We start from the raw sequence: 12,284 nt of genomic DNA on the forward strand, positions 1-12,284 counted from the left end.
TAAACACAGCTCACTCGCTCACTCTGCGACTATGACTTTAGTAGATTTGTCTCTTACGGTGTGCTCAGATGAAAGGGATTACCATGTGTCTGGTTTACCCACTCTATTCCTCACCTTCTGGGGGGAATTGCATCACTCACTGATGCACAGGAGTTACACCTGTGGCAAGTTTAATCTGGATTATTTCGAATCTGGGCCAGACTATCCAGTGATTTACTTCATCAGGATCATTCTACACATTGGTTTACTATGACATGCATCTACCAAGTTATAGAGCTTGAGCTGTACAGTAATGCCCATTATCAACACTGTATCCAGTCAATACATGTTTCTCCATAACGAGTCAGTCACCAGAAGTATACGTTCATGGATTGATAACTGATTACACATGGGTGAGGTTCAAGTTAAGGCCAGACTTCTGCCACATGTCAGTGAAATGTGACAGTGTCACATCTTACACAATCTATTCCACAAATTATGATACATATGTTTTTCATCCACGAAGATTCAGGGTTGGAATTGGTCTTCAGCAAACCATGCTTTGTCGAAAGAGGCAACTAATGGGATCGGGTGGTCAGGCTCGCTGACTTGGTTGATGCATGTCATTGTATCTCAAGTACATAGATCGATGCTCATAATGTCAATGACCGGATTATCTGGCCCAGACTGGAATATTGCTGAGCTCAGAGTTAAACACGCAACCAAAGAAACAAATAATTCTTTATATTTTTGAAAACTCTACTCATTTAGATAAACACGTCATGAAATGGTTAACTTTCATTGAAAAATATCCTAAAACGTGGAGAACTATTTCCATTTGAGTAGTTATCCTTTGTTGACATTGGTTGTATGGCTCCACATGCTGTCATTGAAGCCCTATGGAGGGCTACCATATATAACATGGCACCATATGCTATTTACGAGTATAACGAACCAGATCCACAGATTTGCCCACCTATTTCTGGTAAAACTTTACGGTTACATCAGCGAACCAGGACAAACATCAACTGAACAGAATTCAATTCTTTTGATTCCTTGTCCTTCCAATCAAGTCACAAGTGAAACCAGAGAAAGGTTTAGTGGCTCCGCCACCGGACAGGTTTATCAAGGTGATATGATAACAGAGGGATAGATCTACCCAGCAGAACCCACCGATGGTAAATCATCACATCACTGGAAGACCTTACTTTCAGAGGAAGGCTATGTTTGTGTCCTTTTATTCAACTCTTTCACGCGGAGGTATTCGGAGGGGTTACGACATCAAGGTGTTCCACCTCACTCATTGATCTGTTTTATGATCTATTTTATTATTATTATTATTATTATATAGAATTCATGAATATTGTTAACTTATCTAGGTACTGGTATCTGCTAAAAAGTGGGTTTATTTGTTCCCCAACCAGTGGATTTGTGTGCATTCAAGTTATCTTTCTCAACTCCCTGGAGAGTATACAACCAGGGTGCCAATGTGTGCTAGAGGGTTTTGTACATCCACCTCACACATCCACCTGTTCGAGACTTGTTCAAAGCTTCCAGTTTATGTCAGTGCGATACTGGGAATGCGTGTCTGGATGCCTGGTTGGCAGTACAGCAGAACGCAATATCAACCCAAAGTGATGAAATTAGAAATGAATCACCAGAAGAATGGATGTGTCATCATACAACTGGAAGTGACATGATATATTTCAGAAGAGACATCATTCAAGAGTAGGATAATACAGAAGTGATGTCATAACAGGAAGTGACATCATAATGTCGGATGTGACTTCAAAGATACCAGAAGTGATGTCAGGGTATCACAAGAAATAAGAAAATATAATGTATTGTGCATTTTACTTACCATTTCTTTATGTTCACTGCTGTCAGCAATATGGGATTACTGGATGCCAGATCGCACCTTTACATGTGGTGTATTCTGGCTAAGATGTAATAGAGGTTTTGTATTTGAAGGAATTATCAGACAATAGTTATTGTGTATAATTCTAAGAATACAACCTCCCTTGCATCAGGATTAATCCCTCACACCTCCCCATTTATCTGACATCTAGGATGTTGATTATTGGTAAGATGTGACATATTCCCACCTTTTGCTGCTGCAATAGATAATTTTTTATACCATTTTCCTACGCAACTACTCATTATGTAGTGGCAGTGAAAAGGACGTATGTTGAAAAATCTAAAGATTCTTATGGTGTGAGAAAAACGAGAACGAGTGTTGTAATAGAAGTAGTATTCTTAGAATTATACACAATGATAACTTTTGTTTCATATGGGGATTAAATCGAAAGCTTTCCTGTTGAATATGACCATATGGTGTCATAGCACTTTCTTTGTATAATACAAAATCATGATGTCATGTTAATGTTTGATGTTGCCATAGGTAACCCCAGTGTGCATTAAACCCCAGGTGTGTGAAGAAATGTGTGTTGTCTTTCAGATGCACATTGAGGCAGCAAAGATGCTCCAATTCTCAGAGGAAGAATTTGTGAAGGCTCTTGAATGGGGAAACTGAACACCTGATGGGGTTGTCTACACATCTGCTGATGTGAGAAGGCTTTTATTCTGGGAAGAGTTAACACTGCCACATTTAGTTACCAGTTCATGAAGCTGAGTTCAGACCAGGGAGCCAGCAAAGGAAGACTCTGAAACAAAGGCACTTTTATCAACTTACATGGTGCAAAACATCACTGCAAAATGTATTATGTTTTGAAAATAAACTGTGTACAGTTCTTGACATGTTCCTAGTTTTTTCTCAAAGCAAACAACTGGCTAAGAGAGCAAAGTGTAAAGACTGCAGGTTCCATCTACATCTGAAATAGGAGTAAATCATTGTTGGAACTGTCATCATCAGGGTACAGCAGCAGGGTACAGCATTTGCAGCTGATTCCACATCATTGAAAATACATCACCCACACAGTTACACTTCACAGTTTGGAATAATGTGGGAAATTCCCTGTTCTGTGATATCATCCACTGACACTTTAGGCCAAGCAAAAGTACTGAAAATAACCTCTGAAAATTAGGTACATCGTAAATGTCGCCATTTTTTTACACATTATAAATCAACAGTCACGGCGTTATTTACAGCATGTTTTGAAATGTAAATTTCGGATATTTACTCGGAGAAATGGATTTCAAAAATAGCATATCAGTGACCACGGGTATTATTCTGACTTTTATGAAATCACCAATGATCATTCCAACCCTAGAATCGTTTCGAATGTTTTGGAAAATACCCAAACACGAACGCCGAAGTGAACTTTCCGCCATATTGGATAGGGTTTACAAAATCACGTTTCAGGTACACCCGTTATGAGACGCCTGTAACATCAGTATATTTCAAACTTAGCTGCGATACATACATCTTTGAATTGCTCATACATTTTAGAATCAAATGTCTTATGATCTTTGTCACCAATATAAAGTGCCTAGAGGAAATTTAAGCAAAATAAGTTAGGTGTAAAACGAATGCTGTGCTCGAAAAACTGCAACAAAGCAAAATTCAGATTGTACACAGTGTAGCATTTTCTCCTATTTTGAGCTATCCATTCGTCTATTCATTCAAGATATTGGCTCAACATTTTCGGAATATGCATGGGGAGAGACTTGTGGGAAGAATTAGGGAATTTAAAACAGATACATTGCATTGCACAGACATTGTCAAAGTTACCATCATGTATGACGCCATGACTGACGCAAAATCACGCAAAACGACAACGGTATTTATCGGACTTTCTGACTATTTCCGTTGTTCTCAAAGAATCATATAACAACAAATAACAGCACAAAGATTGTCAGAATGTGTCTGATTACTTACATGTCACATTTATGTATATACGACCCCTGAATCAACGAAAGTCCCCTCGTAAAATCCCGCGCACTGGTGACAGTGAACACGCCATTTTGTAAAGTCGGTCACGGGTAGTAATGTCATACGTCAACATTGTTGTACATATTTGGTAATTTCTTTGAGGTGAAGGTCCTTGAATGAGAGTGCACTGTTTACAGTTTCAGTTATGATGTAGATTTGGCATATACATTTTTTCACACAAGTAATTTCACTTTGGATATTTGTCAATGTTCAAAATGAAATCATACGTAAATATAGGCCACAGCATGTATGAACGATGAACTGCTTGTTTGAACATTGTTTACATAAGAATTAAATTTATAGTGTCAAATACGATATTTTTTTCCTTTGGACAAGTGTTTCAAGATGAAGTGTAAATGTAACTGCAGCATGTACGTATTTCTTGGGATGTGTAATAGTCAATATAACCAATGTCCATGAATAGCCGTTTCATTTTATTTTAAACTAAAACTGAATATATTACTTTATATTTAAATGGATACTATTTTTCGTTAAATAGAATGGATGTATTTCTTTTGGTATTTCATTACATTTGATGATAAAGCTATACTACTCCATTAATAATTGTGAAACATTAGTCAGATTACACCTACACAATCAGGAGAGTGTTGGAATCTAAGGACTAAGTTATAGCTAGGTTACATAGGGCCATCCATTTCTCTATGGGTTATAGCTAAAACGGCACCTCAGCAAAACGGCACCGATTGGTGAAAACGTCACCTCGCCTCAGGCGAAAACGGCTACTAATGCCTGGCGAAAACGGCACCTTATGTTTTTTTAACCTTGATAAAATAAATGATATAAAACTAACATGGTCGCTTGCAAACACCAATAATTGTGAAATGTTACAACTAGTTTACATTAGAATTTAGCCTCTACTCCAACTATTTTCCAACTTAGCCAATACGCAACTCAACTTATTGTGAAAACATAACATGCCTTGAAGTAAAATAATGAAATTAAACTCACATCGCCTCTTACAAACACTAATAATAGTGAAATGTTTAAACAAGTTTACAGTAGAAATTAGCCCCCTACTGTCCAGGACATTGTTTTTGAGGCCAAGAGAATACCCTCCTGGTAAATAGAGGTGCCGTTTTCGCCTATCACATAGTAGCCGTTTTCGCCAAATGCGGTGCCGTTTTCGCCAGAGAAATCGGTGACGTTTTGCTGAGGTGCCGTTTTAGCCTGCACCCTGTTTACCCTGTTTACCTTTTTTTTATGTAGATCTAGTACAATTTTCATCATTTCTTATGGTTTGTTTTATAAAACTAAACGTAATCAGTTTCAATATCAATATTTGTGTTGGAATAATTTGGTTCCTCAGGAACGAAACACCACGAAAATATATTGTCCTTACCCACAGCTAATTCTCATCAAGTGACATGAGTTACAATAAACTAGTGCTAAGCCCCCTTTTCTTTGTACGTGTGTAAAGTCTCTGTCGCCTTTTGTCGTCATAGAGAAAAATCAGTTATCGTCATTTACGGCATGCTATTTTTGGCATTGAATGTATGTCGTTAGACATACGCATATAACTCTATTTGATATGTAGTTATGGCGTTCAGATATCAGGCAGTATTTTGTTCGCTCACAGTTTCCGTAAAGGTTATACATTTTTTATAAAAAACCCGTCGCAGAGTACTTTTATCAGTGTACGATAAAAACCGGAGAAATTTACTGTTTTTCGACGCAGAATAAATTCTCGGACAACACTTAGCAGTGTCTTTTTTCAAACTGGTTTGACATTTGCATTTAAATTTACACCATCAGATAGGAAAGTTAATATTCTATATCTCTGCGTAATTTTCACGCCGGAGATAGATCCAGTGCTGCGTGAGCGCTATTCTCGCACAACCTTCACTTCAGACCAGCCGAATAGAAGGGAGAGGGTTGTCTGAAACTACGTGTTAATCATTTATGTTAATAATGTATAAGTAATGTTTCTCTAAAAACGTTGACAACGTAAGAGAAACTTCACACATTTATGTTTTTCGAAGGTTTTGACACAACGTATTCAAAACCAAAACAAAACGAAACGTATAGGTCTGCATATATTTAGCATATGCAATTGCAGCATTAATGAACTTTTACAGACCAAGGGAGGCACAGAGGAAGGAAGAGGCGAATTGAGTGGAAGACAAAAATCTGTCTGCTGAGAAGAAGTTCCCAGCGGAATGTAGATTTCTCACCAGGAACGGATTTGGTAAGCTTTTTAATATCAGAAACCGGCTATATTTAGGATATTAAATTTTACAATTTGCAAGAAAACGACACGAAAGTATTTGCCCGTTTGATGCAAAGTTACATGTTATTAGGTATATATTGGTGCGTTGTATTAAGAAACCGACTTTGTACCTTTGCCCTCAGAAGAGGTGTTAACAATTGAAAATATTTGATAAAATCATATAAACAATAATGCACCCGATTATCCAGACTTCAAAATAGATATTGACGAAAGGGATGTATTAAGGTGTTAAGTTGAAGAATGTCCTAATTTAAGCAGAGATGTCTGGATAATGATGCACTGGATTAAAAACTGAAATTAATTTATTTGTGAACATTTGTTCCAGGGGAAGCTGTTTTTCAGGATTCAGGAACAATACGCCTCTTGAGGACATGGACTCTGGGAACATTGGAAGCCCACATTTATGCGCTGTCTCGCAGAGTCCCGCTGTCCCTTGTGGGCTTTACGCATGCCCGTTGCGACAAGGGCAGGAGAGTCAAACAAATTGATCCGCAATCCCTCCTTGATCTCGAGCGCAAAGTTGGAAAGGCCACAATTATTATTGTCCCAAACAGGGACATCCCAATGGTAAGAAACCATGAGACCTATTTCAGTGAAGTATCTTCTAATAAATCACATCGTGAATATTTTTTTATGGTACAATGTCAAGGTTGTTTCATTTCATTTTGACAGAATGAGATGGAACAACAAGAACCAGCTTTATTGCAAGAACCACAGGGCAGCCAAGATTTATTGCAAGAGCCATCGAATGAACACACTTTACTGCAAGAACCACCAAGCAACCAGCAAGAGCCACCGAGCGACCAGGCGTCACTGAGCGACCAGGCGTCACTGCAGCAGCCACTGAGCGACCAGGCGCAACTGAGCGACCAGGCCTTGCAGCAAACGCAAGACACGGGATGGGTGATGGCGGGGACTCCCACAGTGCAGTTCCGCATGACAGGTAAACCCAAATCTGAAGAAATAAGTTATTATTACCAACCGACATTATGACTAGTTTATCCTTTTAGGTCGGTTACAAAGGTTTTAAGACAACCGGGGGTCACGGTCCTTCAGAACGGTCATGTTCACATGCCCAATTTAACAGATGGAGGCAAAGGACACAACATGAATTCTTAAAATGAAGGCTTTATGATATAGTCGGCATCGTACAGTGGACACTGCTATTTAGCTTTGAGATTTCTTATGAATATGGAAAGGGTTTTGTGGCTTTTATCTAATACGCAATATCATTAGGATACCTCTGTATATAAAAAGGATATGCGGCACCATAAATAATTCATATTGAATATGCACTTGAAACGCTTTTTCATTACCACATAGATGAATATTTACTTGAAAAAAATCTTGGTTTATAGCTGAAGAGGAAAACAACAGTGCAGTATCTATTGAAGTTACCGCCCATCTGGAACATGGTGAGTGAGAATAAACTATTCCTTTGTAACGTATTTCCTCAATTAGACTCCCGGGCGTCTATTAATTTCGCCCAAGCCGTTGACCCGGAGTCTATTCCGTTTAATGCTGGCACAGTAGCAATTCATTAAATACCTTACCGAATCCCAAAGTCTTAAGTCATACAAATTATCAAATGATGGAGCTGACCTCTATCGGAGACCTGGCGTCTGATCGGTTCATCACTCTCACATATATATTAAGTCATAGCATACACTACGTCCATCACTCTCACATATGTTTTTAGTCATAGCATGCACTACGTCCATCACTCTCACATATCTGTTTAGTCATAGCATGCACTACGTCCATCACTCTCACAGATGTGTTTAGTCATAGCATGCACTACGTCCATCACTCTCACATATGTGTTTAGTCATAGCATGCACTACGTTGATCACTCTCACAGATGTGTTTAGTCATAGCATGCACTACGTCCATCACTCTCACAGATGTGTTTAGTCATAGCATGCACTACGTCCATCACTCTCACAGATGTATTTAGTCATAGCATGCACTACGTCCATCACTCTCACAGATGTGCTTAGTCATAGCATGCACTACGTCCATCACTCTTACAGATGTGTTTAGTCATAGCATGCACTACGTCCATCACTCTCACAGATGTGTTTAGTCATAGCATGCACTACGTCCATCACTCTCACAGATGTGCTTAGTCATAGCATGCACTACGTCCATCACTCTCACAGATGTGTTTAGTCATAGCATGCACTACGTCCATCACTCTCACAGATGTATTTAGTCATAGCATGCACTACGTCCATCACTTTCACAGATGTGTTTAGTCATAGCATGCACTACGTCCATCACTCTCACAGATGTGTTTGGTCATAGCATGCACTACGTCCATCACTCTCACATATGTGTTTAGTCATAGCATGCACTACGTCCATCACTCTCACATATGTGCTTAGTCATAGCATGCACTAAGATCATCATTCTCACAGATCTATTTAGTCACCATGCACTACGTCCATCACTCTCACATATATATAAGTCATAGCATGCACTACGTCCATCACTCTCACATATATATAAGTCATAGCATGCACTACGTCCATCACTCTCACAGATGTGTTTAGTCATAGCATGCACTACGTCCATCACTCTCACAGATGTGTTTAGTCATAGCATGCACTACGTCCATCATTTTCACATATGTGTTTAGTCATAGCATGCACTACGATCATCACTCTCACAGATGTGTTTAGCCATAGCATGCACTACGTCCATCACTCTCACAGATGTCTTTAGTCATAGCATGCACTACGATCATCACTCTCACATATATATTAAGTCATAGCATGCACTACGTCCATCACTCACACATATATATTAAGTCATAGCATGCACTACGTCCATCACTCTCACAGATGTGTTTAGTCATAGCATGCACTACGTCCATCACTCTCACAGATGTGTTTTGTCATAGCATGCACTACGTCCATCACTCTCACAGATATGTTTAGTCATAGCATGCACTACGATCATCACTCTCACATATATATTAAGTCATAGCATGCACTACGTCCATCACTCTCACATATATATTAAGTCATAGAATGTACTACGTCCATCACTCTCACAGATGTGTTTAGTCATAGCATGCACTACGTCCATCACTCTCACAGATGTGTTTAGTCATAGCATGCACTACGATCATCACTCTTAAAGATGTGTTTAGTCATAGCATGCACTACGTTCATCACTCTCACAGATGTGTTTAGTCATAGCATGCACTACGATCATCACTCTCACATATATATTAAGTCATAGCATGCACTACGTCCATCACTCTCACAGATGTCTTTAGTCATAGCAGGCACTACGTCCATCACTCTCACATATATATTAAGTCATAGCATGCACTACGATCATCACTCTCACAGATGTCTTTAGTCATAGCAGGCACTACGTCCATCACTCTCACATATATATTAAGTCATAGCATGCACTACGTCCATCACTCTCACAGATGTGTTTAGTCATAGCATGCACTGCGTCCATCAGTCTAACAGATGTGTTAAGTCATAGCATGCACTGCGTCCATCACTCTCACAGATGTGTTTAGTCATAGCATGCACTACGTCCATCACTCCAGAGTGATGTGTTAAGTCATAGCATGCACTGCGTCCATCACTCTCACAGATGTGTTTAGTCATAGCATGCACTACGTTCATCACTCTCACAGATGTGTTTAGTCATAGCATGCACTACGTCCATCACTCTCACAGATGTGCTTAGTCATAGCATGCACTACGATCATCACTCTAACAGATGTGTTTAGTCATAGCATGCACTACGATCATCACTCTCACAGATGTCTTTAGTCATAGCAGGCACTACGTCCATCACTCTCACATATATATTAAGTCATAGCATGCACTACGTCCATCACTCTCACAGATGTGTTTAGTCATAGCATGCACTGCGTCCATCACTCTCACAGATGTGTTTAGTCATAGCATGCACTACGTCCATCACTCTAACAGATGTGTTAAGTCATAGCATGCACTGCGTCCATCACTCTCACAGATGTGTTTAGTCATAGCATGCACTACGTCCATCACTCTCACAGATGTGTTTTGTCATAGCATGCACTACGTCCATCACTCTCACAGATATGTTTAGTCATAGCATGCACTACGATCATCACTCTCACATATATATTAAGTCATAGCATGCACTACGTCCATCACTCACACATATATATTAAGTCATAGCATGCACTACGTCCATCACTCTCACAGATGTGTTTAGTCATAGCATGCACTACGTCCATCACTCTCACAGATATGTTTAGTCATAGCATGCACTACGATCATCACTCTCACATATATATTAAGTCATAGCATGCACTACGTCCATCACTCTCACATATATATTAAGTCATAGAATGTACTACGTCCATCACTCTCACAGATGTGTTTAGTCATAGCATGCACTACGTCCATCACTCTCACAGATGTGTTTAGTCATAGCATGCACTACGATCATCACTCTTAAAGATGTGTTTAGTCATAGCATGCACTACGTTCATCACTCTCACAGATGTGTTTAGTCATAGCATGCACTACGATCATCACTCTCACAGATGTCTTTAGTCATAGCAGGCACTACGTCCATCACTCTCACATATATATTAAGTCATAGCATGCACTACGTCCATCACTCTCACAGATGTGTTTAGTCATAGCATGCACTGCGTCCATCAGTCTAACAGATGTGTTAAGTCATAGCATGCACTGCGTCCATCACTCTCACAGATGTGTTTAGTCATAGCATGCACTACGTCCATCACTCCAGAGTGATGTGTTAAGTCATAGCATGCACTGCGTCCATCACTCTCACAGATGTGTTTAGTCATAGCATGCACTACGTCCATCACTCTCACAGATGTGTTTTGTCATAGCATGCACTACGTCCATCACTCTCACAGATATGTTTAGTCATAGCATGCACTACGATCATCACTCTCACATATATATTAAGTCATAGCATGCAGTACGTCCATCACTCTCACATATATATTAAGTCATAGAATGTACTACGTCCATCACTCTCACAGATGTGTTTAGTCATAGCATGCACTACGTCCATCACTCTCACAGATGTGTTTAGTCATAGCATGCACTACGTCCATCACTCTCACAGATGTGTTTAGTCATAGCATGCACTACGTTGATCACTCTCACAGATGTATTTAGTCATAAAATGCACTACGTCCATCACTCTCACAGATGTATTTAGTCATAGCATGCACTACGTTGATCACTCTAACAGATGTGTTTAGTCATAGCATGCACTAAGATCATCACTCTAACAGATGTGTTTAGTCATAGCATGCACTATGTCCATCACTCTCAGATGTGTTTAGTCATAGCATGCACTACGTCCATCACTCTCACAGATGTGTTTAGTCATAGCATGCACTACGTCCATCACTCTCACAGATGTGTTTAGTCATAGCATGCACTACGTCCATCACTCTCACACATATATATTAAGTCATAGCATGCACTACGTCCATCACTCTCACATATATATTTATTCATAGCATGCACTACGTCCATCACTCTCTCAGATGTGTTAAGTCATAGCATGCACTGCGTCCATCACTCTCACAGATGTGTTTAGTCATAGCATGCACTACGTCCATCACTCTCACAGATGTGTTTGGTCACAGCATGCACTACGTCCATCACTCTCACAGATGTATTTAGTCATAGCATGCACTACGTCCATCACTCTAACAGATGTATTTAGTCATAGCATGCACTACGTCCATCACTCAGATGTGTTTAGTCATAGCATGCACTACGTCCATCACTCTCACAGATGGGTTTAGTCATAGCATGCACTACGTCCATCACTCTCACAGATGTGTTTAGTCATAGCATGCACTACGATCATCACTCTAACAGATGTGCTTAGTCATAGCATGCACTACGTTCATCACTCTCACAGATGTGTTCAGTCATAGCATCCACTACGTTCATCACTCTCACAGATATGTTTAGTCATAGCATGCACTACGATCATCACTCTTACAGATATGTTTAGTCATAGCATGCACTACGTCCATCACTCTCACAGATGTGTTTAGTCATAGCAGGCACTACGTCCATCACTCTCACAGATGTGTTTAGTCATAGCATGCACTACGTCCATCACTCTCACAGATGTGTTCAG

The 12,284-nt window shown here is 39.7% G+C and overlaps 2 protein-coding genes across 2 annotated transcripts in view; one reads left to right on the top strand and one right to left on the bottom strand.

Moving 5' to 3' along the window:
- LOC124123079 (testis-expressed protein 9-like) overlaps positions 1-2,729 on the top strand; it is an 88,767-nt gene extending 86,038 nt beyond the window's left edge. Inside the window, exon 12 of the mRNA XM_046486341.1 lies at positions 2,438-2,729. Within this exon, the coding sequence (XP_046342297.1) occupies positions 2,438-2,512 (75 nt within the window). The 3' untranslated portion in view covers positions 2,513-2,729. The remainder of the gene's footprint in view (positions 1-2,437) is intronic.
- Positions 2,521-12,284, bottom strand: part of LOC125379140 — an 85,905-nt gene continuing 76,141 nt past the window's right edge. Inside the window, exon 6 of the mRNA XM_048395107.1 lies at positions 2,521-2,642. Within this exon, the coding sequence (XP_048251064.1) occupies positions 2,592-2,642 (51 nt within the window). The 3' untranslated portion in view covers positions 2,521-2,591. The remainder of the gene's footprint in view (positions 2,643-12,284) is intronic.

Source organism: Haliotis rufescens, unplaced genomic scaffold, assembly GCF_023055435.1.
Source record: "Haliotis rufescens isolate VD_foot unplaced genomic scaffold, xgHalRufe1.0.p SCAF_14, whole genome shotgun sequence".
NCBI classification, from domain to species: domain Eukaryota; kingdom Metazoa; phylum Mollusca; class Gastropoda; order Lepetellida; family Haliotidae; genus Haliotis; species Haliotis rufescens.